This window comes from Salmo trutta, chromosome 9 (assembly GCF_901001165.1).
Source record: "Salmo trutta chromosome 9, fSalTru1.1, whole genome shotgun sequence".
Classification (NCBI taxonomy): Eukaryota; Metazoa; Chordata; class Actinopteri; order Salmoniformes; family Salmonidae; genus Salmo; species Salmo trutta.
In genome coordinates this window covers 30,154,940-30,178,932 of record NC_042965.1, presented here as the reverse complement: position 1 = coordinate 30,178,932, position 23,993 = coordinate 30,154,940, and the positions used below count along the sequence as shown (strand labels likewise).

At 41.4% G+C, this 23,993-nt stretch overlaps 1 protein-coding gene across 1 annotated transcript in view; it reads left to right on the top strand.

Moving 5' to 3' along the window:
• Positions 1-23,786, top strand: part of LOC115200384 (secreted frizzled-related protein 1) — a 33,045-nt gene extending 9,259 nt beyond the window's left edge. The window contains exons 2-3 of the mRNA XM_029763412.1: positions 3,397-3,477; positions 22,142-23,786. Of these exons, the coding sequence (XP_029619272.1) occupies positions 3,397-3,477; positions 22,142-22,467 (407 nt within the window). The 3' untranslated portion in view covers positions 22,468-23,786. The remainder of the gene's footprint in view (positions 1-3,396; positions 3,478-22,141) is intronic.
• The last annotated feature ends 207 nt before the right edge of the window (positions 23,787-23,993 follow it).

The following is a 23,993-nucleotide window of genomic DNA, read 5'->3' as shown; positions in this document are numbered from 1 at the left end:
TCCTGTGACAGAGGATACACGTGACTCCTGTGATTAATAAGGCCTAATCTTCCTTAAAAGTCTAAAGTAACATGGAATGTGTATGTACAGTTGAAGTCGGAAGTTTACATACACCTTAGCCAAATACATTTCAACTAAGTTTTTCACATTTCCTGACATTTAATCCAAGTAAAAATTCCCTGTCTTAGGTCAGTTAGGATCACCACTTTATTTTAAGAATGTGAAATGTCAGAATAATAGTAGAGAATGATTTATTTCAGCTTTAATTTCTTTCATCACATTCCCAGTGGGTCAGAAGTATACATACACTCAATTAGTATTTGGCAGCATTGCCCTTAAATTGTTTACTTTGGTCAAACGTTTCGGGTAACCTTCCACAAGTTGCCCACAATAAGTTGGGTGAATTTTGTCCCACTCCTCCTGACAGAGCTGTTGTAACTGAGTCAGGTTTGTAGGCCTCCTTGCTCGCAAACACTTTTTTAGTTCTGCCCACACATTTTCTACAGGATTGAGGTCAGGGCTTTGATGGCCACTCCAAAACCTTGACTTTGTTGTCCTTAAGCCATTTTGCCACAACTTTGGAAGTATGCTTGGGGTCATTGTACATTTGGAAGACCCATTTGCGACCAAGCTTTAACTTCCTGACTGATGTCTTGAGATGTTGCTTCAATATATCCACCCCCGTGCTTCACGGTTGGGATGGTGTTCTTCGGCTTGCAAGAGTCCCCTTTTTTCCTCCAAACATAACTATGGTCATTATGACCAAACAGTTCTATTTTTGTTTCATCAGACCAGAGGACATTTCTCCAAAAAGTACGATCTTTGTCCCCGTGTGCAGTTGCAAACCGTAGTCTGTCTTTTTTATGGCAGTTTTGGAGTAGTGGCTTCTTCCTTGCTGAGCGGCCTTTCAGGTTATGTTGATATAGGACTCGTTTTACTGTGGATGTAGATACTTTTGTACCTGTTTCCTCCAGCATCTACACAAGGTCCTTTGCTGTTGTTCTGGTATAGATTTGCACCTTTCGCACCAAAGTACATTCATCTCTAGGAGACAGAACGCGTCTCCTTCCTGAGCGGTATGACGGCTGTGTGGTCCCATGGTGTTTATACTTGCGTACTGTTGTTTGTACAGATGAACGCGGTACCTTCAGGCGTTTGGAAATTGCTCCCAAGGATGAACCAGACTTCGGGAGGTCTACATTTCTTTTCTGAGGTCTTGGCTGATTTCTTTTGATTTTCCCATGATGTCAAGCAAAGAGGCACTTAGTTTGAAGGTAGGCCTTGAAATACATCCACAGGTACATCTCCAATAGGCTAATTGACATAATTTGAGTCAATCAGAAGCTTCTAAAGCCATGAAATAATTTTGGGGAATTTTCCAAGCTGTTAAAAGGCACAGTCAACTTAGTCTATGTAAACTTCTGACCCCCTGGAATTGTGATATAGTGAAATAATCTGTCTGTAAACATGTTTTGAAAATAATTACTTGTTTCATGCACAAAGTAGATGTCCTAACCGACTTGCCAAAACTGTAGTTTAACTTCTCTGGGCTAGGTGGGACGTGACCGTCCCACACTATTCAACAGCCAGTGAAATAGCATGGCGCGAAATACAAAACAGCAAAAATATCATTTCAATTTCTCAAACATACGACTATTTTACAACATTTTAAAGATAAGACTCTCGTTAATCTAACCACATTGTCCAATTTCAAAAAAGCCTTTACAGCGAAAGCAGAACATTACATTATGTTAGGAGAGTACATAGACAAAAATAACCACACAGCCATTTTCCAAGCAAGGAGATGTGTCAATAAAACCCAAAACACAGCTAAATGAAGCACTAACCTTTGACGATCTTCATCAGATGACACTCCTAGGACATCATGTTACACAATACATGTTACACAATACATGTATGTTTTGTTCGATAAAGTTCATATTTATATCCAAAAACAGCATTTTACATTGGCGTGTGATGTTCAGAAAATGTATTCCCACCAAAACATCCGGTGAATGAGCACATCAATTTACAAAAATACTCATCATAAATGTTGACAAAATACGTAACAATTATTTTCAGAATTATAGATGCAGTACTCCTTGATGCAATTGTTGTGTCAGATTTTTAAAATAGCTTTTCGGCGAAAGCACATTTTTCAATATTCTTAGTACATAGCTCGCCATCAAAGCAAGCTATACAGACACCCGCCAAGTTCTGGGGTCACCTAAACTCAGAATTTGTATTATAAATATTCTCTTACCTTTGCTGATCTTTGTCAGACTGCACTCCCAGGACTGCTACTTCCACAATAAATGTTGTTTTTGTTCCAAATAATCCATATTTATGTCCAAATACCTCCGTTTTGTTCGTGCGTTCAGGTCACTATCCAAAGGCATAATGCACGAGCGTAATTCGAGACACGAAAAGTCAAAATGTTCCATTACCGTTTGTAGAAGCATGTCAAACGTTGTTTACAATCAATCTTTATTGTATTTTTAACGTAAAAATGCGATAATATTCCAACCGGACAATAGCGTATTCATTCCAGAAGAAAAAGGAGGGGCGCGCTATCTGGCTCGCGCATCACCAAGTCCTTGGTCCCCAGGCAGTCCACTCATTGACTAAGCTCCTATTCTCTGCCCGGTTGCAGGAGAATGGTGAAAACTTTCTGAAGGCTTTTGACAGCCAATGGAAGCCTTAGGAAGTGCAACGTGACCCCACAGACACTGTAGTTTCGATAGGGATTCAAAAGAAGAACTACAATTCTCAGATCTCCCACTTCCTGGTTGGATTTTTCTCAGGTTTTTGCCTGCCATATGAGTTCTGTTATACTCACAGACATCATTCAAACAGTTTTAGAAACCTCAGTGTTTTCTATCCAAATCTACTAATAATATGCATATTCTAGTTTCCGGTCCAGAGTAGTAACCAGTTTAATTTGGGTACGTTTTTCATCCGGCCGTGAAAATACTGCCCCCTACACCTTGACAGGTGTAGGGGGCAGTGGTTGAAAACAAGGACATTTGTAAGTGACCCCAAACTTTTGAACTGTGCTGTAAGTGTTTACATAAGATTTTGTCTGCAAGACTGATGTGAAGCACAGGCAGGGAGATAGGTGGTAAAACAGTGTTACTGCCACGAGAAAGGAGCTGATGTTGAAGTAAATAGAGGTGTGAACAATGCTAGGGTCTGTTAGGGATTCAGTTGTGTTGCCTGACAGTTGTTTGAATTGGTATGTATTCTATAAATCCTGTTAAGAGGATACCGGATTTTCTGCTTATCCTTTCAGTCTTGTTCCATTTTTCTCAGAGCTATGTCAACTGGTAGGTTACTGTGTCAGTGCTACATGTCTTACCCTCTAAATAGACTGTCTCTCCTCCCTCCCTTTCACAGGTTATTCCCCCATATGTCCCCCATGTGACAATGAAATGAAAACAGACATCATTCTAGAGCACATGTGTGCCAGCGAGTTTGGTAAGCATCTCCTAACCCTAACACTACCATTTACATACCGATGATACACATGCACACACACGTTTTGTCATGACATGTTTTCCTATGGGCTACCATACCTGTGGATCATGTTTGCCAACACCACAGGATAGTAGCCTATACACCTGGAACAACATACAGTAGGCTACAGCAGTATGTTTATCCTTACAGCTCTGAAATATATGCCCCAGACAGACCTAATGATCCCTTCCTCCCACCCACCTTATGTCGACAAAGTACATAGTAACATATTTACATATCAAGCTTAGAGAAGTTAACCTAGTGGCAAGAGTGTCACTTTTTCTTACTTACATGCATTCCTGACTCTTGCCATTCTGGTTACAGTAATGAGCTTGGAGCTTTATCCCAGCTATAGATGATGGCCCATAGCACCGCACAGTCATCTCTTTGTATGATCTTAAAAGTGAGGTCTTTAGTGGGGTTAATCAGTCTATTGGAAACAAAAGGGTTCTGAAAAGAAAAGCCAGTTAATGTAGATTAACTGTAACAAAAACAGAAAAAGGGATCAGTTCGACATTAAGTCTCATAGAGGCTCATGGATTTAGTTCGAGCTGACTGTAGATTTACAAGGTGAAGAAAGAAAACAAACCTACTTTCTTCTACTACCCTGTAGCATAAACATGCTTTACTAGCATAGTGATGAATGAGCATAAACATGCTTTACTAGCATAGTGATGAATGAGCATGAACATGCTTTTCTAGCATAGTGATGAATGAGCATAAACATGCTTTACTAGCATAGTGATGAGTGATGAATTAGCATAAACATGCTTTACTAGCATAGTGATGAATGAGCATGAACATGCTTTTCTAGCATAGTGATGAATGAGCATAAACATGCTTTACTAGCATAGTGATGTATGAGCATAAACATGCTTTATGTGTCAAAGGTCCTAGCATATTTTCAGCAAAGAATAGTTTAATTTTTTTAGACGATTTGCTCAATTTCATGCTTGTTGGATGGATGGGACATTATTGTTTTAAACAAAGTTTCATTATCAGAGAAATTATGTGGCTTTGACCAACATTTTACAGACCCTACAGTGCTCAGGGTAGTTGTTCTGTCTGAGTATTTTATTTATTTCACCTTTATTTAACCAGGTAGGCCAGTTGAGAACAAAGTTCTCATTTACAACTGCGACCTGGCCAAGATAAAGCAAAGCAGTGCGACACAAACAACAACACAGAGTTACACATGGAATAAACAAACGTACAGTCAATAACACAATAGAAAAGTCTATATACAGTGTGTGCAAATGAGGTAAGATTAGGGAGGTAAGGCAATAAATAGGCCATAGTGGCAAAATAATTACAATTTAGCAATTAAACACTGGAGTGACAGATGTGCAGAAGATGAATGTGTAAGTAGAGATACTGGGGTGCAAAGGAGCAAAAAAAATAATAACAATATGGGGATGAGGTAGTTGGGTGGGCATTTACAGATGGGCTATGTACAGGTGCAATGATCTGTAAGCTGCTCTGATAGCTGATGCTTAAAGTTAGTGAGGAAGATATGAGTCTGCAGCTTCAGTGATTTTTGCAATTCGTTCCAGTCATTGGCAGCAGAGAACTGGAAGGAAAGGCGGCCAAAGGAGGAATTGGCTTTGGGGGTGACCAGTGAAATATACCTGCTGGAGCACGTGCTATGGGTGGGTGCTGCTATGGTGACTAGTGAGCTGAGATAAGGCGGGGCTTTACCTAGCAAACAAAGACTTATAGATGACCTGCAGCCTGTGGGTTTGGTGATGAATATGAAGCAAGGGCCAACCAGTGGTGGGTAGTATATTGGGCTTTGGTGACAAAACGGATGGCACTGTGATAGACTGCATCCAATTTGCTGTGTAGAGTGTTGGAGGCTATTTTGTAAATTACATCGCCGAAGTCAAGGATTTCCAGGATAGTCAGTTTTACGAGGGTATGTTTGGCAGCATGAGTGAAGGATGCTGTGTTGCGAAATAGGAAACCGATTCTAGATTTAAGTATAAGTATCCTAGGATGTGAATGTGAAATTGAAAAGATTGACAATTTGTATACTTCTGAGGATCATTCCTTCAGATCTAACAGATTGATCCGCCAACTGACCACCAAGTAAACTGACATGAAAGATTTCTTGAGAAAGTACAGTTGAACTTGTTTTCTTGCTCATACAACTGATGCTTAATTCTCATAGCTTTACATATCAATTGCAAAGAAAAACAGAGCTGGGGAGTTTTTAACCACTGTGAATCCATGTCACGGTTTGTATTACCACGGTTATGACTTGCCTAGTTAAATAAAGGTTAAATAAAAATAAATAATAAAATACTCTTTTAAAGGCTAATATTCTGTAACTATTGAATTGGGGCCCTAAAGTCTTTATTTGGCAGGTATTTAAAGCTGTAAATCAGTATGTTTGTTTTGCTGTCTGTCCTTCTGGATGTGTCAGGAGGGTTGTACTTTAAAGCTTAATTCCTATTGGTCCATATCACAGACTGTCTGATGTCACATGGGACTGATGTCACATGTATGGACATGTCTTTATGCCATTCTATCCACAGGGTGTCAATGCAGAGTAGCAACAGCTGTTGGAATGTTTTGTTTTTGAATGCAATTAAAATGCGTTGATAGTTTCTCGCATGCAGGGACACTGTAAATTCGACCCACCTTGAGACATTGATTGTGTGCAGTGAGAATGTGCACAAGTTTACAGGATGCTGTGCCTTATTTTTTTATTGCTTGTTGCTGGCCTCTCACATTTTTGGTGGTTTCCAAATCAATTCCAAGCAGCAGACGTTGGGAAGAAAGACTTTATGCATTAAAAACAAGTTTTCTTTCAGAGTGGTTCTCAGGAACAGCTAATACAAAGTTAGGTATTTTAAATGAAGTGTCCCATTGTTACACTGTAATGATGGGCCTCACTTTTCTGTCCTCAGAAACCGTCTATGGTTTGCCAAGAGAGTGGCACATTATTGTTCTGTTTCATCTATGATTAAGATAGATGTTGTTTTGATTTCTTGTCATAATCTCTTTAACGCTTGATGCCTGAGCTTATCCAGGCAGACTGAGCATGGCCGCTGACAATGGGGGTTAAATGAGACTGTTATTGCAGCCATAAGACCTAATCACAGCAGGAGTGGCCCACAAAGGGAGAGTCCCAACGCCCATGAGAAAAAACAGGGCTTATGTCCCAAATGGCTCACTATTCCCTATAAAGTGCACTACTTTTGACCAGGGCCCAAAAGGCCCTGTTAAAAAGTAGTGCACTATGTAGGTAAAAGGGTGCCATTTGGGACACTGTCAGGAGCTGATGAGCTGATCTTCTTGCAGTGTGGCAATGCCATGGGCAATAAGGTGGTTAGTTTACTTTGCTTTGCTCTACCGGTTGGGCAACATGTAAACAAGCAATGTTTATGCTCCCTAGAGATGTTCTAATTGACTAAAGAAATGAGAAAGCAGGCTTCTAAGATGGCTGCCACAGGTTAATCAATAATGTAAGCAGTAACCTATGGTTTTAGCTTGATTAAACTTCTGGAGGGACAAAAATTAGGTCATTTTTTTTTAAGCATTAACATTGTGCAGATTTAGATCATTTTCATTATAATTTGTCTGACGTGATGTTCCCACGAACTGGCTTGAGCCCTTTTATTTTGCCCTAAAACTCATGCAAGGATGGGCTTGACTCGAAAACAACTATTATATGGTGTGAAAGATCTGTCATTCATTTTTGTCAGAGGAGGGAGATATGAGTAAAATGTGGAAGCAACTATGACATGATTTGATCTGTTTTTGACCTCAACAAAGCATCTGGTCATGTCAGTCGTGACTTGTGAGCCAATCTATTATTATGCTTTCATCAAGCCACTTTTGGTCAGACCAAAATGAATCAGAGGGAGGGATAGCTTATAATAGACATAGATTTATAAGTTAAGTGCACTACTCTAGACTTTCACTATGGAATATCCTGCCTGCCTGGCAAGCAAGGGATGCTGAATGTATCACTTTTTATCACTACTATTCACATAAAGGATAATTGTATATTCCCATATATTTACATGTACTGTAGAGACAACAGCATAACCTTAGGCCTGGATAAGGTACATTTTGACTAACTTCAGACTGTGTAGTTGATAGGTTACCTCAGTCAGGGCAGCAAGCTGGAGGAATCTGAGACTTACATCGAGGTCAGTTTTATTCATCTGCATGGACTAATCATGTCAAAAAAATGCCTCCGCTGGCACAGAATAAGCATTTTTGCTCACTGAAACACTCAGTTCCTGGAAACATCTCATTGCGAAAGGTCTGTTCTCATTTAACATGAAAGTTAAGTGTGAACGAGAGGCTTATTAATATTATGTGCCGTTGTTTGAAGTCATGAATAATTGCCTCCTTCCAATCTCACAATCAGTTTTGACATTCTCAGGAGAGTTTATCTTGATAAAGTTGGAGTATTTTGAGATGAGGCAAGAGTTGTTTTATGCTTTGTGGTTGGATACAAAACAATCTGGCAGAGGAAGAATACATGTGTTTAAAGAAGTCATGGAGGAATAGATACATTTTCTTTTTTTTAATTAGGTAGAAGGGGATGTTTCTTGAAGGTCTGTGTGACCATGCTGTATGTACTATAATATATGCCATTTAGCAGTGACCTGAGTAGTGACCACAGTTTGACTGAGTAACTGAACTGCATTTTCAGCTCCAATTGAAGAGTGAAGATGCAAAGACAAACAACAAAATCAACAGTTCAGTTAACCAAATGTTACGTGTTGGTGACCATGATCAACCATGAGGAAAATAACAGTCTAGCTAGTTAAACCCCTCCCAGTCCCTGGTCCCTCAGAGATCATGATTCATTTGTTTATTTTTATTGTAAGTATGTGTGTGTATATATTTTCCTTTATTATTTTCCCATAACCCTACCACCCCTTCCCTAATTAGAGTAAACTAATGGACGACAACAACACTTAGGCTTCTACTTCCAGCTTATACATACTATATACATTTTACAGACACAGTATATTTTACAATAGTTATATTTTGTTTGTTTTTAGTCCCATCCTTCAGCTACCCTCAACCCCTCCAATCTATCTCTGAAGACCATGCAGTTTTGATTTCTATTTGCCATATATTTTTCAACTGTGCTGCTTCACAAAAGTTATGAACCTACAGTGCATTCGGAAAACATTCAGACCCCTTGACTTTTTCCACATTTTGCTAGGTTACATCCTTATTCTGAAATGGATTAAAGTGTTTTTTCCCCTCATCAATGTACACACAATACCCCATAATGACAAAGCAAAAACAGTTTTTATACATTTTTGCATATGTATAAAAAAATAAAAACTGAAAAAGCACATTTTACATAAGTACTCAGACCCTTTACTTAGTACTTTATTAAAGCACCTTTGGCAGCGATTACAACCTCAAGTCTTCTTGGGAATGACGCTACAAGCTTGCCACACCTGCATTTGGGTAGTTTCTCCCATTCTTCTCTGCAGATCCTCTCAAGCTCTGTCAGGTTGGATGGGGAGCGTCACTGCACAGCTATTTTCAGGTCTCTCCAGAGATATTTTATCGGGTTCAAGTCGGGGCTCTGGTTGGGCCACTCAAGGACATTCAGAGACTTGTCCCGAAGCCACTCTTGCATTGTCTTGGCTGTGGGCTAAGGGTCGTTTTCCTGTTGGAAGGTGATCCTTCACCCACAGTCTGAGGTCCTGAGCGCTCTGGAGCAGGTTTTCATCAAGGATCTCTCTGTACTTTGCCCCGTTCATCTTTCCCTTGATCGTGACTAGTCTCCCAGTCACTGCCACTGAAAAACATCCACACGTCATGATGCTGCCACCAACATGCTTCACCGTAGGGATGGTGCCAGGTTTCCTCCAGACATGACGCTTGGTATTCAGGCCATAGAGTTCAGTTTTGGTTTCATCAGACCAGAGAATCATGCTTCTCATGGTTTGAGAGTCCTTTAGGTGCCTTTTGGCAAACTCAAAGCAGGCTGTCATACCTTTTACTGAGGAGTGGCTTCCGTCTGGCCACTCTACCGTAAAGGCCTGATTGGTGGGGTGCTGCAGAGATGGTTGTCCTTCTGGAAGGTTCTCCCATCTCCACAGAGGAACTCTGGAGTTCTGTCAGAGTGACCCTCGGGTCTTTGTCACCTCCATGACCAAGGCCCTTCTCCCTTGATTGCTCAGTTTGGCCGAGCTGCCAACTCTAGAAAGAGTGGTTCCAAACTTTTTCGATTTAAGAATGATGGAGGCCACTGTGTTCTTGGGGATCTTCAATGCTGCAGACATTTTTTTGGTACCCTTCCCCAGATCAGTGTCTCGACACAATCCTGCCTCGGCGCTCTAGGGACAATTCCTTCGACCTCATGGCTTGGTTTTTGCTCTGACATGCACTGTCAACTGTAGCACCTTATATAGACAGGAGTGTGCCTTTCCAAATGATGTCCAATCAATTGAATTTACCACAGGTGGACTCCAAGTTGTAAAAACATCTCAAGGATGAACAATGGAAACAGGATACACATGAGCTCAATTTAGAGTCTCATAGCAAAGGGTCTAAATAAAATAAGACATCTAAATAAGGTATTTCAGTTTTTTTTAAATGTATACATTTGCAAACATTTATAAAAAACTATTTTTCATTGTCATTATGGGGTATTGTGTGTAGATTGATTAAATACTTTTTTTCCATAAATTTTAGAATCAGGCTGTAACGTAAGAAAATGCACTGTATATACATTTTACGGACACAGTATATTTGACATTAGTTATCTTGTCATTTTTAGTCCCACCCTTCAGCTCCACTTAACCCCTCCCATCTATCTCTGAACACCAACCAGTTTTGATTTCATGAATCTGTTTCTTAACAGAGCAATTGGTGCTTTCTTCCCTGCTAATGGTTTTATGGTACATCCAACTCAACACTTTTTTCCCACTGTGATTTATCTCCATACTTAAGCTTTTATTACTGCAGCTCTTTGTTACAGTGTCAGAACACTTCAATTCAAACCCACCCTGCTCTACTTCAGACAGATTACTTTCTCTCTGGTGGTAAAGGCAATTGCACCATCCATCCCTCCCCATTCTAATGCTTTAAATAAAAGTGCAGCTGCCCTGGCCCTGCTATAAACTGATTACATAGGTTGCTTCCCAAATGGCACCCTGTTCCCTATATAGTGCACTACTTTTGACCAGGGAACATAGCAGCCTGGTCAAAAGTAGTGCACTATGTAGGGAATAGGTTGCCATTTGGGACGCAGACATTGGGTCATGGGGCAGACAGGTTCCATGGTTGTGAATGGGCCAGAGCTGTGTTATTCCATGGTTGTTTTCCTGCTGGGTTTATGACACCATCTGAGCTGGCTGAAAGTTTGTCTTGCCTTCTAAACCAGGAGAGGAAATCAGGTTGAGGTTCGGAGACAAAGATTGCAGCCTAGATGACCACAAAATGTACAGCATTGCCGATTGATGGAGAGAGTATGAGTGCTCTGAATTTGTCCAAACCTGAGACCTCTGACAGATGGAGATGATGTTGAATATAGAATGACAGTTGAAGCTTGCTGTTTTTGCATTATTTCCTATTTTCACCCTGGTAACATTGAAAGGAAAATTGTGAAATGATTATAACTCTAGTGTCAGATGATAGTTTGGGGAGAATAGTTTTCCAAAGCACATGCCCAGAATGTGTTAGATTAACTTCTAGTTTAACTGCCCCGAAGGAACAACTGATCAATGGTTGAGCCTTTTGCCCTTAACAGTTAAAACATAAAGTGCCATAGCCTAGCTGGTCAGTCACTTTGGCTGGAAGGGAGATTATGCACACAAACAACCAAGGTGCAAAGAAAGTTCAGCTGGATCCAGTTTGAGCTGGATTTATCCAGATAAAGTGGTTTCAGGGGGGAAATTATTTTATGACTTGCTAATTATGAAAGCTGCCAATTTTGGTTTCCTTTAACACTAAGCCTCCTCACAGAGACTTTTCAGGGACCAGAGATGGTTGATGAAGGTCCTAATCCCGACCATAGGCACTGTTAATACCTGGAAAACCACTGGGACTGTTCATTCTCTAACACTTTAATTGGCAATGGGAAGATAGGGGGTGTAACGTCGGGAAGCAAGTTCAGGGAGTGAATCATTTAATAAAAGAACGAAACATCATACAAAACAAGAAACACGAACAACGCACAGACATGAAACTGAAACAGAAACCATAATGCCTGGGGAAGGAACCAAAGGGAGCGACATTAATAGGGCAGGTAATCAAGGAGGTGATGGAGTCCAGGTGAGTGTCATGAGGCATGTGATGATGGTGACGTGTGCTCAATAATCAGCAGCCTGGTGACCTAGAGGCCGTAGAGGCAGCACACGTGACAGTACCCCCTCCCTGACGTGCGGCTCCAGCCACAGGACGGTGACCAAAATGATGATGGGGATCAGGAGTGGACTGGTCATCACTGAGGTACGGGAGCATGGCGACCTAGAGCTTCAGAGAGAGAGCGAGAGGGAGAGAGAGAGCATACGTGACAGTACCCCCCCTCTCCGACGCGCGGCTCCAGCCGCAGGACGCCAACCAAAGGGACGATCCCGGGGATCAGGAGTGGACCGGTTGCCTCCGCTGAGGCACAGAAACCTGACAAACCGGATGAGGCGTGAGAGCCTGATAAGCCGGCTGAAAACTCCCCGGTTGCTTCGACCGAGGTACGGGACCCAGTTCACCCAGCAGAGGCACGGGAGCCTGTCGAGCCCGCTGAGGCACGGGAGCCTGTCGAGCCCGCTGAGGCACGGGAGCCTGTCGAGCCCGCTGAGGCACGGGAGCCTCTCGAGCCCGCTGAGGCACGGGAGCCTCTCGAGCCCGCTGAGGCACGGGAGCCTGTCGAGCCCGCTGAGGCACGGGAGCCCACTGAGGCCTCCGTGGTAGCTCCGGTACTGATACACGGACCCGACATCACCTCCAAACAAAAACACACTCTTTGATGCTTCCCTTTGGTGAGGCGTTATTCTGTAACGTGTGTGCTGGGAGTCGGGAAGCAAGTTCAGGGAGTGAATAATTAGCACAACACACAGACATGAAACTGAAACAGAAACAATAACGCCTGGGGAAGGAACCAAGGGGAGCGACATAAATAGGGCAGGAAATCAAGGAGGTGATGGAGCCCAGGTGAGTGTCATGAGGCGCTGATGCGCGTGACGATGGTGACAGGTGTGCGCAATAATCAGCAGCCTGGTGACCTCGAGGCCGGAGAGGGAGCACACGTGACAGTACCCCCTCCCTGACGCGCGGCTTCAGCCGCAGGACGCCAACCAAAATGATGATCCCGGAGATCAGGAGTGGACCGGTCACCTGCTGAGGCGCGGGAACCTGTCGATCCTGCTGAGGTGCGGAAGCATGGCGACCTAGAGCGCCGGAGAGAGAGCATACGTGAAGGGGGCAATAGATGAACCCTCAATCCTGGTAGTGTTAGTTCATGTAGAGGCCTATTCAAAGTTCTGATATTCACTGAGTGTACAAAATGTTAAGGACACCTTCCTAATATTGAGTTGCTCTCAGAGCAGCCTAAATTTGTTGGGGCATGGAATTTACAAGGTGTCAAACACTCCACAGGGATGCTGGCCCATGTTGACTCCAATGCTTCCCACAGTTGTGCTGGATGTCCTTTGCGTGGGTGGTGGACCAGGCTTGATACACATAACTGTTGAACGTGAAAAACCCAGCAGCGTTTCAGTCCTTGACAATAAACCAGTGCACCTACTACCATACCCTGTTCAAAGGAACAGAGTCTTTTCCATTCACCCTCTGAATCGCAACATACACAATCCATGTCTCCGTTGTCTCAAAAATCCTTCTTCAACCTACATCCTCCCCTTCCTCTACTCTGATTCATTTTTACATTTTAGTCATTTAGCAGATGCTCTTATCCAGAGCGACTTACAGTAGTGAATGCATACATTTCATACATTTTTTATTTTTTTGTACTGGCCCCCCGTGGGAATCAAACCCACAACCCTGGCATTGCACACACAATGCTGGCGTTGCAAACACCATGCTCTACCAACTGAGCCACAGGAAAGCTATGATTAAAGTGGATTTATCAAGTGACATCAATAAGGTATCATAGCTTTACCAGATTCACCTGGTCAGTCTAAGTCATGGAAAGAGCAGGCGTTCTTAGTGTTTTGTAAACTATAAACGCATAGCCCATACAAACGAATTGAATAACATTCACTACATGGAACAACAGATGGTCCCCCCCCCCAAAAAAAAAAAAATCTAAAGGAATTTGGTTCTGAAGTGTCTTTCCTATATCTGAGAGATAGAAGATAAGGAAATTGTATCATTTTTTTTGTATTTTTTTTTTTTACATGTATTTAAAAACTGCTGCTAGCCCATGCAAACAGATTGAATAACATTCTCTACATGGAACAACAGTCCCCCCCCAAAAAAAAAAAACATCTAATGGAAGTTTGTTCTGAAGTGTCTGTGCTATATCTGAGAGATTTAAGATCAAGAAGTTATTTTTTCCCCCACATATATTTAAGCCCTTATGTCTGGCACAAAAACGTCTCCATATACAGTGTACTTCTATACATTTTTTCAACTGGTACTGGGGACCTTCAAACGTGTCTTGTGAGGCCTATGGGCAACACAACCGACATGTACATGTTCGTGAGTCTCACCTTTCATATTAGTGTGTAGCCCAAACTGTTTGAACGCTACAGACAGAAGTTGGCAATTGGCTGTACTGACTTCAGATGAGTCCCAAGACGCTTGTAGGGGTCATAGAGCAAAACGGAGAACACTCTCATCTTTCCATAATAGTTTGTAGGCCTAACCGTTCAGATGCTACAGACAATTTTGTGAGAACACCGATTTTCAGGATGTATCATGGTCTGACAAGCACCACTCTAGCTCTGTCACCTTTCATCGTATCCTCCCCTTCCTCTACACTGACTGAAGTGGATTTATCAAGTGACATCAATAAGGGATCATAGACTGACCAGGTGAATCTAGGTGAAGGCTATGTCATGGAAAGAGCAGGTGTTCTTAGTGTTTTGTACACTTTAGAAAAACAAAAACATGCTATGAGCCCATACAAACACAACATTCACTACATGGAACAACAGATAGCCAAAGACACGACAGACTATATGCTATGCTGGATTAAGTGATATGACATGCTAACTTATAAAATTATTTCTCTGTAATTAATATTACCTGATTAAGCTAATCATGTAAATGTAATTAACTAGAAAGTCGGGGCACCACAGAAGAACGTTTATAGAGCTGTTATCCTCTGAATAAACTCTTAAAATACTTAGTAATATTTTACATCGATAGCAGTCAATCTTAACCCGTATGTTGTTTCAGTCTCATCATGAAAGTTGTAATTCTTGGTTATCTGCACGAACCCAGTCTTTACTAAAATCATCCATACATCAATTGTCTTAAAATCATTTATTTACTACACTAAGTAATTAACAGAAAACATACAAACAGCAATTATCGTCACCAAGGATTGGCATAGTAATGTGCCCTACTGGCTAACAAGCATGGCTGGTCTGTTAGACAATGGGTCATAAAACGGTAAGCTGAGAAGTTACACAGAGTTCATTAATATTAACAATTGACAATTGAAGGCTCACTCATTCGGGAACATTTGCAATCAATATATATTTACGCTCATGTGTCGTCGGGATTCTTGTTGGAGAGTTTTGTTCTGATGGAGAGTTTGTCAGCGTTCTCTCTCTCTCTCACTCTCGGTTAGAATGGATCTGTCAGAGCGACATTCATGAATGTCGTCATAGAATGGATGTGGTTGGTCTTCGCATTCGATGAAATAATTTACTTAGCTGCAGACTAATAATTAATATCAAAGACTTGTTCTTATTCTGTCGATATCGATAGTCTAAAAGTTAACCACGTGGTATGGTTCACTTTCAGTAGAGTACTTGGCTGGTCAAACCTATGAGCCAACTCGCAATGGAGTGTAGGCCTGGTCTCTAGAAATGTAAATCAGGGGGTGTTTTATAGGGCCCAGAGAACAGGCTTGTCAAATGACGCCTGGTCCTGTATGTGTCCCTGGGGGCGTGCCTATGACTGAGCTGGACTTGGTTACAGAAATATAATTCTATCACATTAACATCAGTACATAGCATCTCAATGTATTACAAATAGCTTTATCCTTAATAATACATTGTATACAACCATGTGGATTCAGTCTCATCGCTGAGGCTATCATGTAGACCGTTTTAGGGTAATATGGCTATATTGTCTCTTCTGAGTATCACAAAATTGTACCAAGCGGATCAGTTCGTAGCTGGAGTCTTCATCAATCTTCCATATCTTCTCCAGAACACACATGTCGCTAGGTTCTCCAATTCTATGAGTTGGAAGAATTTCCTTTGTCTCTCTATGAAACATGTTGTAGTAGATTCTCCTCTTGGAATTTTTACAACCCTGGGTTGGGGGGGAAGGTAGGTTGGGTGATGGTACAAAGGGGAGGGGGTCAACTGTCCTTCCTGTACCCAAAGAGCCCAACGTCATGACAAGTCCCTGTATTAATAGATCACAAGGTGGTCACTAATCTGGTCATCACAGCAACCTACCAAATGTTTTCCTTATATTACTGTGTATCAAATTCACCTTCACTCGTGTAGTAGTCTACTTTACTACCACGCAGTAGCCTACATTACATTTGCGCAGGGCGATGAAGAGGTTGGCCTATACCCATAATGGCTGAGTCTGCAACTCAAAATACATTTTATGCTCACTTCGAGGCAAGCAACACTGAAGCATGCATGAGAGCCGTTCTGGATGGCTGTGTGATCACGCTATCGGTAGCTGATGTGAGCAAGACCTTTAAACAGGTCAACATTCACAAAGCCGTAGGGCCAGACGGATTACCAGGATTTGTACTCGGAGCATGCGCTGACCAACTGGCAAGTGTCTTCACTGATATTTTCAACCTCTCCCTGACCGAGTCTGAATACCTACATGTTTCAAGCAGACCACCATAGTCCCTGTTCCCAAGGAAGCGAAGGTAACCTGCCTAAATGATTACCGTCCCGTAGCACTCATGTCGGTAGCCATGAAGTGCTTTCAAAGGCTGGTCATCATCCCGGAAACCCTAGACCCACTCCAATTCACATTCCACCCCAACAGATCCACAGATGACACAATCTCAATCATGCTCCTGGACAAAAGGAACACCTTTTGTGAGAATGCTGTTCATTGACTACAGCTCAGCGTTCAACACCATAGTGCCCACAAAGCTCACCACTAAGCTAAGGACTTATGGGACTAAACACCTCCCTCTGCAACTGGATCCTGGACTTCATGACGGGCCACACCCAGGTGGTAAGGGTAGGTAGCAACACATCCGCCACGCTGATCCTCAACACTGGGGCCCCTCTGGTGCATGCTTAATCCCCTCCTGTACTCCCAGTTTACCGACAACTGCATGGCCAAACATGACTCCAACACCATCATTAAGTTTCCTGCTGACACAACAGTGGTAGGCCCAATCACCAACAACGATGAGACAGCCTATAGAGAGGGGGTTAGAGACCTGGCAGTGTGGTGCCAGGACAACAACCTCTCCCTCAATGTAGGCAAGACAAAGGAGCTGATTGTGGACTACAGGAAAAAGCGGGCCGAACAGGCCTCCATTAGTGTAGCGGAGCGGGTCGAGAGTTTCAAGTTTCTTGGTGTCCACATCACCAACAAACTAACATGATCCAAACACACCAAGACAGTCGTGAAGAGGGCAGCACCTTTTCCCCCCTCAGGAGACACCTTTTCCCCCCTCAGAATATCCTCAAAAAGTTCTACAGCTGCACCATCGAGAGCATCCTTACAGGTTGCATCACCGCCTGGTATGGCAACTGCTCGGCCTCCAACCGCAAGGCACTACAGAGGGTAGTGCTCACGGCCCAGTACATCACTGGGGCCAAGCTTCCTATAATCCATGACCTATATAATAGGCGGTGTCAGAGGAAGGCCCAAAAAATTGTCAAAGACTCCCAAGTCATACACTGTTCTCTCTGCTAACGCACGGCAAGCTGTACCGGAGCGCCAAGTCTAGGACCAAAAGGATCCTTAACAGCTTCTACCCCCAAGCCATAAGACTGCTGAACAATTCATCAAATGACCATTAACACACCCCCCCTTTGTTTCTACACTGCTGCTACTCGCTGTTTATTATCTATGCATAGTCACTGTACTCCTACCTACATGTTCAAAATAACTCAACTAACCTGTACCCCCGCACATTTACTTGGTACCGGTACCCCATGTATATACCCTCGTTATTGTTATTTTGAATTGTATTACTTTCTATTTTTACTTTCGTTTATTTAGTAAATATTTTCATAACTCTTTCTTGAACTGCATTGTTCATTAAGGGCTTGTAGGTAAGCATTTTACGGTAAGGTTGTATTCGGAGAATGTGACAAATTTGATTTGAAATGACACCCTATTCCCTATATTGTAAACTACTTTTGACTTGGGCCCTTGTCAAGAGTAATGCAATATGTAGGGAATAGGGTGTCATTTGGGACTCATCCATGGCGGCTGAGATTTGGACCACCATGGGGTAGACTCGTGTAACATTTCAAGAGGTGAGGTGGAGGAAACAAGGAGATTAGGAGGTTAAATTGACTTTAGTGAAAGATCAGACTGATTTAAGACAATTCAGAGGCTGGTGTAAGATTTGGAGAGAATTAAGTGAATAAAAACAGATTATGATTATTCAGACATTTGGTGGGTTTAAAATTGTGGCAATACTTGGCCTTATATCAAGGGACAATGAGAGTCAGGGTGATAATGTACTGTAGCATCAAAGGTTCCACTTTCTTCCAGTAACCAATCAGTGGTGGTATTGAAGTGGGAGTAGTAGTAGTGGTATAGACGGGTGGCAGTGGAGGCTGCTGAGGGGAGGACGGCTCATAATAATGGCTGGAATGAGGTGGAATGGCTGGAATGGAATCAAACACAACCATGTGTTTGATTCCATTCCGACCATTATTATGAGCCATCCTCCCCTCAGCAGCCTCCACTGACGGGTGGGTTGTTTGCCAATTAGCAAATTTTAGCCATATTGTGACCGTTCAGAATTCTAACAACACACAGCCTTCAGCCTCCAAGATGTGTGCGTATAATTTTTGCAAAGTTGTCGTCCATTGAACTTAAAGGTATGATATGGTTGCAAAATGGTAACTTTCCCATAATGTCCAGGTCTTCCAGAAAGCCTGGTTGGAAGATTCCCTGAACCAGGATTTGTGGAAAACCCTAGGAATTTGGGGGAAGTTACCAGAATTTTCCAACTCTAGGTGATGCATTTCACAAATAGATCATTAATCTCACTCAATATATTTGAAGTCTAGCTCACTGAGGTACAGGGCCACTTCCCTAAAAGCCTGTGAGACAGAGAGAGGAGGTACTCAAGGTGGAAAAAAAGAAGTCCTGTTACAGCTGGAGGGGCACAGGGCAGACAGGCAGTAATTTGAAGATTCCTGTCAATGGAAAAGGACAGCAAATGTAAACTGATCAGTTTCCCATAGAGATGAATCCGTCTGGATGCTGTCTCTTAGTCATCATATCCATGAAACACATAAATACTTTTCCTATCAAAACTACCCCCAAGACCTTGCAGGGTGAGGTTGATATATAATAGCCATACCTCTAGCAATGTCACCCTATTTCCTTTATAGTGCACTACTTTTGACCAGGACCTATAAGGCTTAGATTAAAAGTAGTGCCATATATAGGGAATAGGGTTCCATTTGAGATGCAGATGCAGTCACTGTGTAATCCCTCTTATCTTTCCTTAATGGTCCTGGGCATCTGGGGCCTAGCTATCTAACCACTGATACCCTCTGCTCCGCAGCCCAATGCATACACAATGTTTATATGACTGTCATTCTGTTCTGACATGAAATATTAACACAGCTAAAAGGAAAAGTGGCTAACCACAGTCTTCAGGCTAACCATAGTCCTCCGTAGGGGTGTGCCGACATGGGCATACTCATATTCTTAATCGTATCCGTAAATTGACAGTCGGATCGGATGATACTCGTGATCAGAAAAAAACGTTAGTGTTTTAATATGGCTAAATAGATTTTAGCAAAATACCTCCCTGCATGTTCTCACTGCAAAAAATCAACAGATTAGGAGCAGCGTGGGGAGGGGTGTGTGTGTGTGTGTGTGTGTGTGTGTGTGTGTGTGTGTGTGTGTGTGTGTGTATGCCTGTGTCCTCAACTTGTAGCGGACAGCCAAATTTCCTGTCACTAAGTCAGATTGCACATCAGCATTTCATCTGTTTTCCCTGCCCTTGCCCCGCTTGTTAGATATTATGCACATTGGTCGCTTGATAACAATTGTCCTCACCATGTGATTCATATAGTAGCAGGCAGCAGCAATCTAAATGATCAGACCAAAAACATGCAGGAAAAAGTGATTGGGTGAAATTATGAAGCGAGTGGATGGAGAAATGGAGCATTACTCTATCCAATCAGAGCAGTGTACAGTGTACAGCCCACCCTTCTCTATACAGACAGGCAAACTAGCAATTTTTTTTTCCCGATTTAAGGATAATAAAAAAATACTCGGATCATAATCGCATCCAGAAAATTGCCCAAATTCGTTACGATACTCGTTTTGTCCGACTACTCTGCACACTCCTAGTCCTCAGGCTAACCATAGATTTGATTCAACATGCTGAACTTGCCACATATGAACTTGCTACATATTTGCCGCAACACACAGTGCCTTCATAAAGTATTCATACCCCTTGACTTATTAAACATTTTGTAGTGTTAAAGCCAGATTTCAAAATAGATTACATTTATGTTTTTCTCACCCATCTACAGTACACACAATACCCCATGATGACAAAGTTAAATAATGGGTGTTTCTCAATATGCGTACTACCGTGCTCCACAATCTCATGCTCCCCCTAATGTATTACCTCACGCTTCACCCCCCCATTCATTGAACCTTCTTCCAACATATACAGAAAGCAAACTTTTTACTTCATAATTATCAGCTAGATATGTGAATCGTAATAATCTAGCTAGCCAGCAAGTTAAACAAGCAAAGATGACCTAAAACCAATGTTATCCAAGGTACATTTTTTTGTGGGTATACACCAATTCTTCATGGCTAGATAGCTAGCCGGTTAGCCCTATTGACTTACTATGGACTTACCCATTCACTGAACCATCTTCCAGCCAGGACAACAATGGCAGTAGAAACTAAAGATATACACTAAGCAACCGTTTTACTTCATAACTATCAGCTAGCTATATGTGAATCGTAATAATCTAGCTCACCAGATAGTTTAACAGGCAAAAATGACCTAAAACTAATATTTTTCAAGTTAGATGTCAATTCTTCGTGGGTAGGTAGCTAACAATTCTTTGTGGCTATCTAGCTAGATACCAGTACTAGATAACCCTATTTATTTATTATGGGCTTGCGATCTAAAGTAGGTAGGCAGGTAAACATGCCACAATTAACACAGCATGTATTTATTAATGTATCAAGATAAAATATTGTAGTCAGACAACATATGATATTTGAATAAGCATCATTTCATTCCGAAGTCGGAGTGTATTTTCTCTCGTATCAGCTCAAATAACGGCCGCCAATGATTGAAAAGAAAAATGTATTTTTTTTATCTGGTCGCGTCATATTTCTTTGCATACTTTCCATTGAAGCTTGCATCGACGCATGCTTCAAAATATGTATAAACGGAGCCCTCTATGCGCCGTTTCGAATACTTTGATTTGGACTCCGACGCTCCCATGCTCCAATTTGTGTGCTCAGAGACACGATTGTATGCATTTTGAGAAACACTCCATGTCTTTAGAAAGTTTAGCAAATGTGTTGAAAATGAAATACAGAAATCAAAGCTAAAGGTGCTTCTACGAAGTATTGACTCAGGGGTGTGAATACTTAAGTAAATTAGATATTTCTGTATTTCATTTTCAATACATTTGCTAAAATGTCTAAAAACACATTTTCATTTTGTCATGATGGGTTATTGTGTTTAGATGGGTGAGAAAATATATTTAATCAATGTTGAATTCAGGCTGTAACACAAGAAAATGTGTTACAGCTCAGTTGGTAGAGCATGGTGTTTGCAACACCAGGGTTGTGGGTTCGATTCCCACGGGGGGCCAGCACAGGAAAAAAAAAAAAAAATGTATGAAATTGTATGAAATGTATGCATTCACTACTGTAAGTCGCTCTGGATAAGAGCGTCTGCTAAATGACTAAAATGTAATGTAAAAAATGAAATAAGTCAAGGGTATATGAATACTTTCTAAAGGTGCATCCCACTAGGCAAGAACTGGTTGAATCAGCATTGTCATTTCAATAACAAAAAAAATCAATGTGATAATATTGAATCAATGTAAAAAATTGATTGGATTTGTAAAAAGTCATCAACGTAAGGGAATTTTGTCTTTCACGCAACTTTTAACCTAAATCCAATGTCATGGTGATCTTTTTTGTTGAATTCACGTTACTTGACAACTCAACCAAATGTAAATAAAAAAATAGACGTTGAACTGATGTCTGTGCCCATATATTATTGTTTTTAACAACCACCTTCTTTCTTTTGATGTCTCTTTGATCTTAGCTATCAGGACCAAGATCAAGGAGGTGAGACGGGAAGGCATGGACCGCAAGGTAATTCTGCAGAAGAGGAAGAAGCCATTGAAACTGGGCAACCTAAAGAAGAATGACCTAAAAAAGCTGGTTCTGTACCTGAAGAACGGAGCCGACTGCCCCTGCCAGCAGCTGGATAACTTGGGCAACATTTACCTGATCATGGGGCGCAAGGTGGACACGCAGTTCCTCCTGACGGGCATCCACAAGTGGGACAAGTCCAGCAAAGAGTTCAAAAAGGCCATCAAGAAACTCAAGACCCACAAGTGTCCAGCTTTCGAGAATGTCTTTAAATAATCAGACCAAACTTTTTTAGAAGCATCTCATCATCATGATACACAAGAACTTGCACAACCAACAATCCACATGTTGTTTTTGTTCATATATCTATATCAACTGTATATCTTTCTATATTTACAGTCCTGCTTTAAATTTTTCCATCATCCATTTTGCAGTGGAGCGTTGTGATCATTGAGACCTCCTGCTATAGTGGTTTCCAGTTATCTGAAAAAGTTAATGACACTGCACCCTCTTCCTCCTCTATTGAAACCATTTCCACTTCGTGTATGTAGATACTTGTTACGGTGTTACGCACTCCCTGAATGTGCAGTAAAAATACCACAATTCAGTGAGTTTTGCTGAAGTGGATGGACTTGCTTCTCTTGCTCTGAACATGGATAAGTAGATCATAGAATCATCAATTAGATCATATTGAATAGATTATACAGAATCAATAATAACGTGTATTTTAGCTTTAAAAGCCACATCATAGAGGAGGCACGGATAGGGTCATTGAATAACTTATTGGCGATATTATGATAGTGTGCCTTCATCTGATTGTCTCATCAAAATAATGACTGCACTACAGTTGATATTAAGAATGTCGTCCTCTCTTCAGTTGCCTCATTTGTTTGACATTTTCTTTGACTTTAACAAATATATACAAATGTCAATCCAATCAATTCCAGTACATCAACTGCATCATCTGAGTGAAAATACCTTTTGCCTATTGGTACAGTATATGAAATGTACTGTGTGCCAAACTCTGTATGTTGTAATGCATGCGTTGTTCGGTGTTTCAATTCAATTGCACAACAGTCTCTTGAGTGGCCACTGGTATAGAATAATTAAATAAATCCCATGCGTTTGTATATGATGTCAGATAATATTTCACCAAAAGTTTTCTTAATTTTTTTTTTACTGCAGTCTTCAATTGCTGTCCCTCCAGATTGATGTTTATTAAGTTTGTGACAACTTTGAAAGTGCAAATAGTTGCTTGACAAATCTGTATTTTTGAATGTTTTGTTCAGTATTGCTGGTATATCTTAGCACTATCATGTTAAATGACAGATTTTTTTTATGGCCGCAGTGCATTGCTGCCCGTTGTTATGTACATACACATTTTACATAAATATAGAAACAATGACATGTTGTCTGGAATGTTCTTTCCATTTCAGATTGTGTGACCTATACCATTTTTGTAGAGATATTACTCCCAGTACTGCTTGCTCTCAAGCAGTTAAAGCTGGAATGAAGTATCAAGTGTGGCTTGTATTTCAATGATACCCGCAGCTTATACTCATTCAACACAGTAATAAAATGGGAAACCACATACATGGCACAGTACTATACAGTTTATTTGATGGAATATCAGCTTCCTGTGTGTAATGTCCATAATGATTTTCAAACCTCCAAACTATTTGCACATGTTGAGAATTCTTGGCTATGCTTGTACAGTTTGAGATTTTTTCAGTTCTAAGATTTAAGCATACAGTGGATATCACCATCTTGGATTTTTCTTCTTCACATTGTTGCGTTACAAA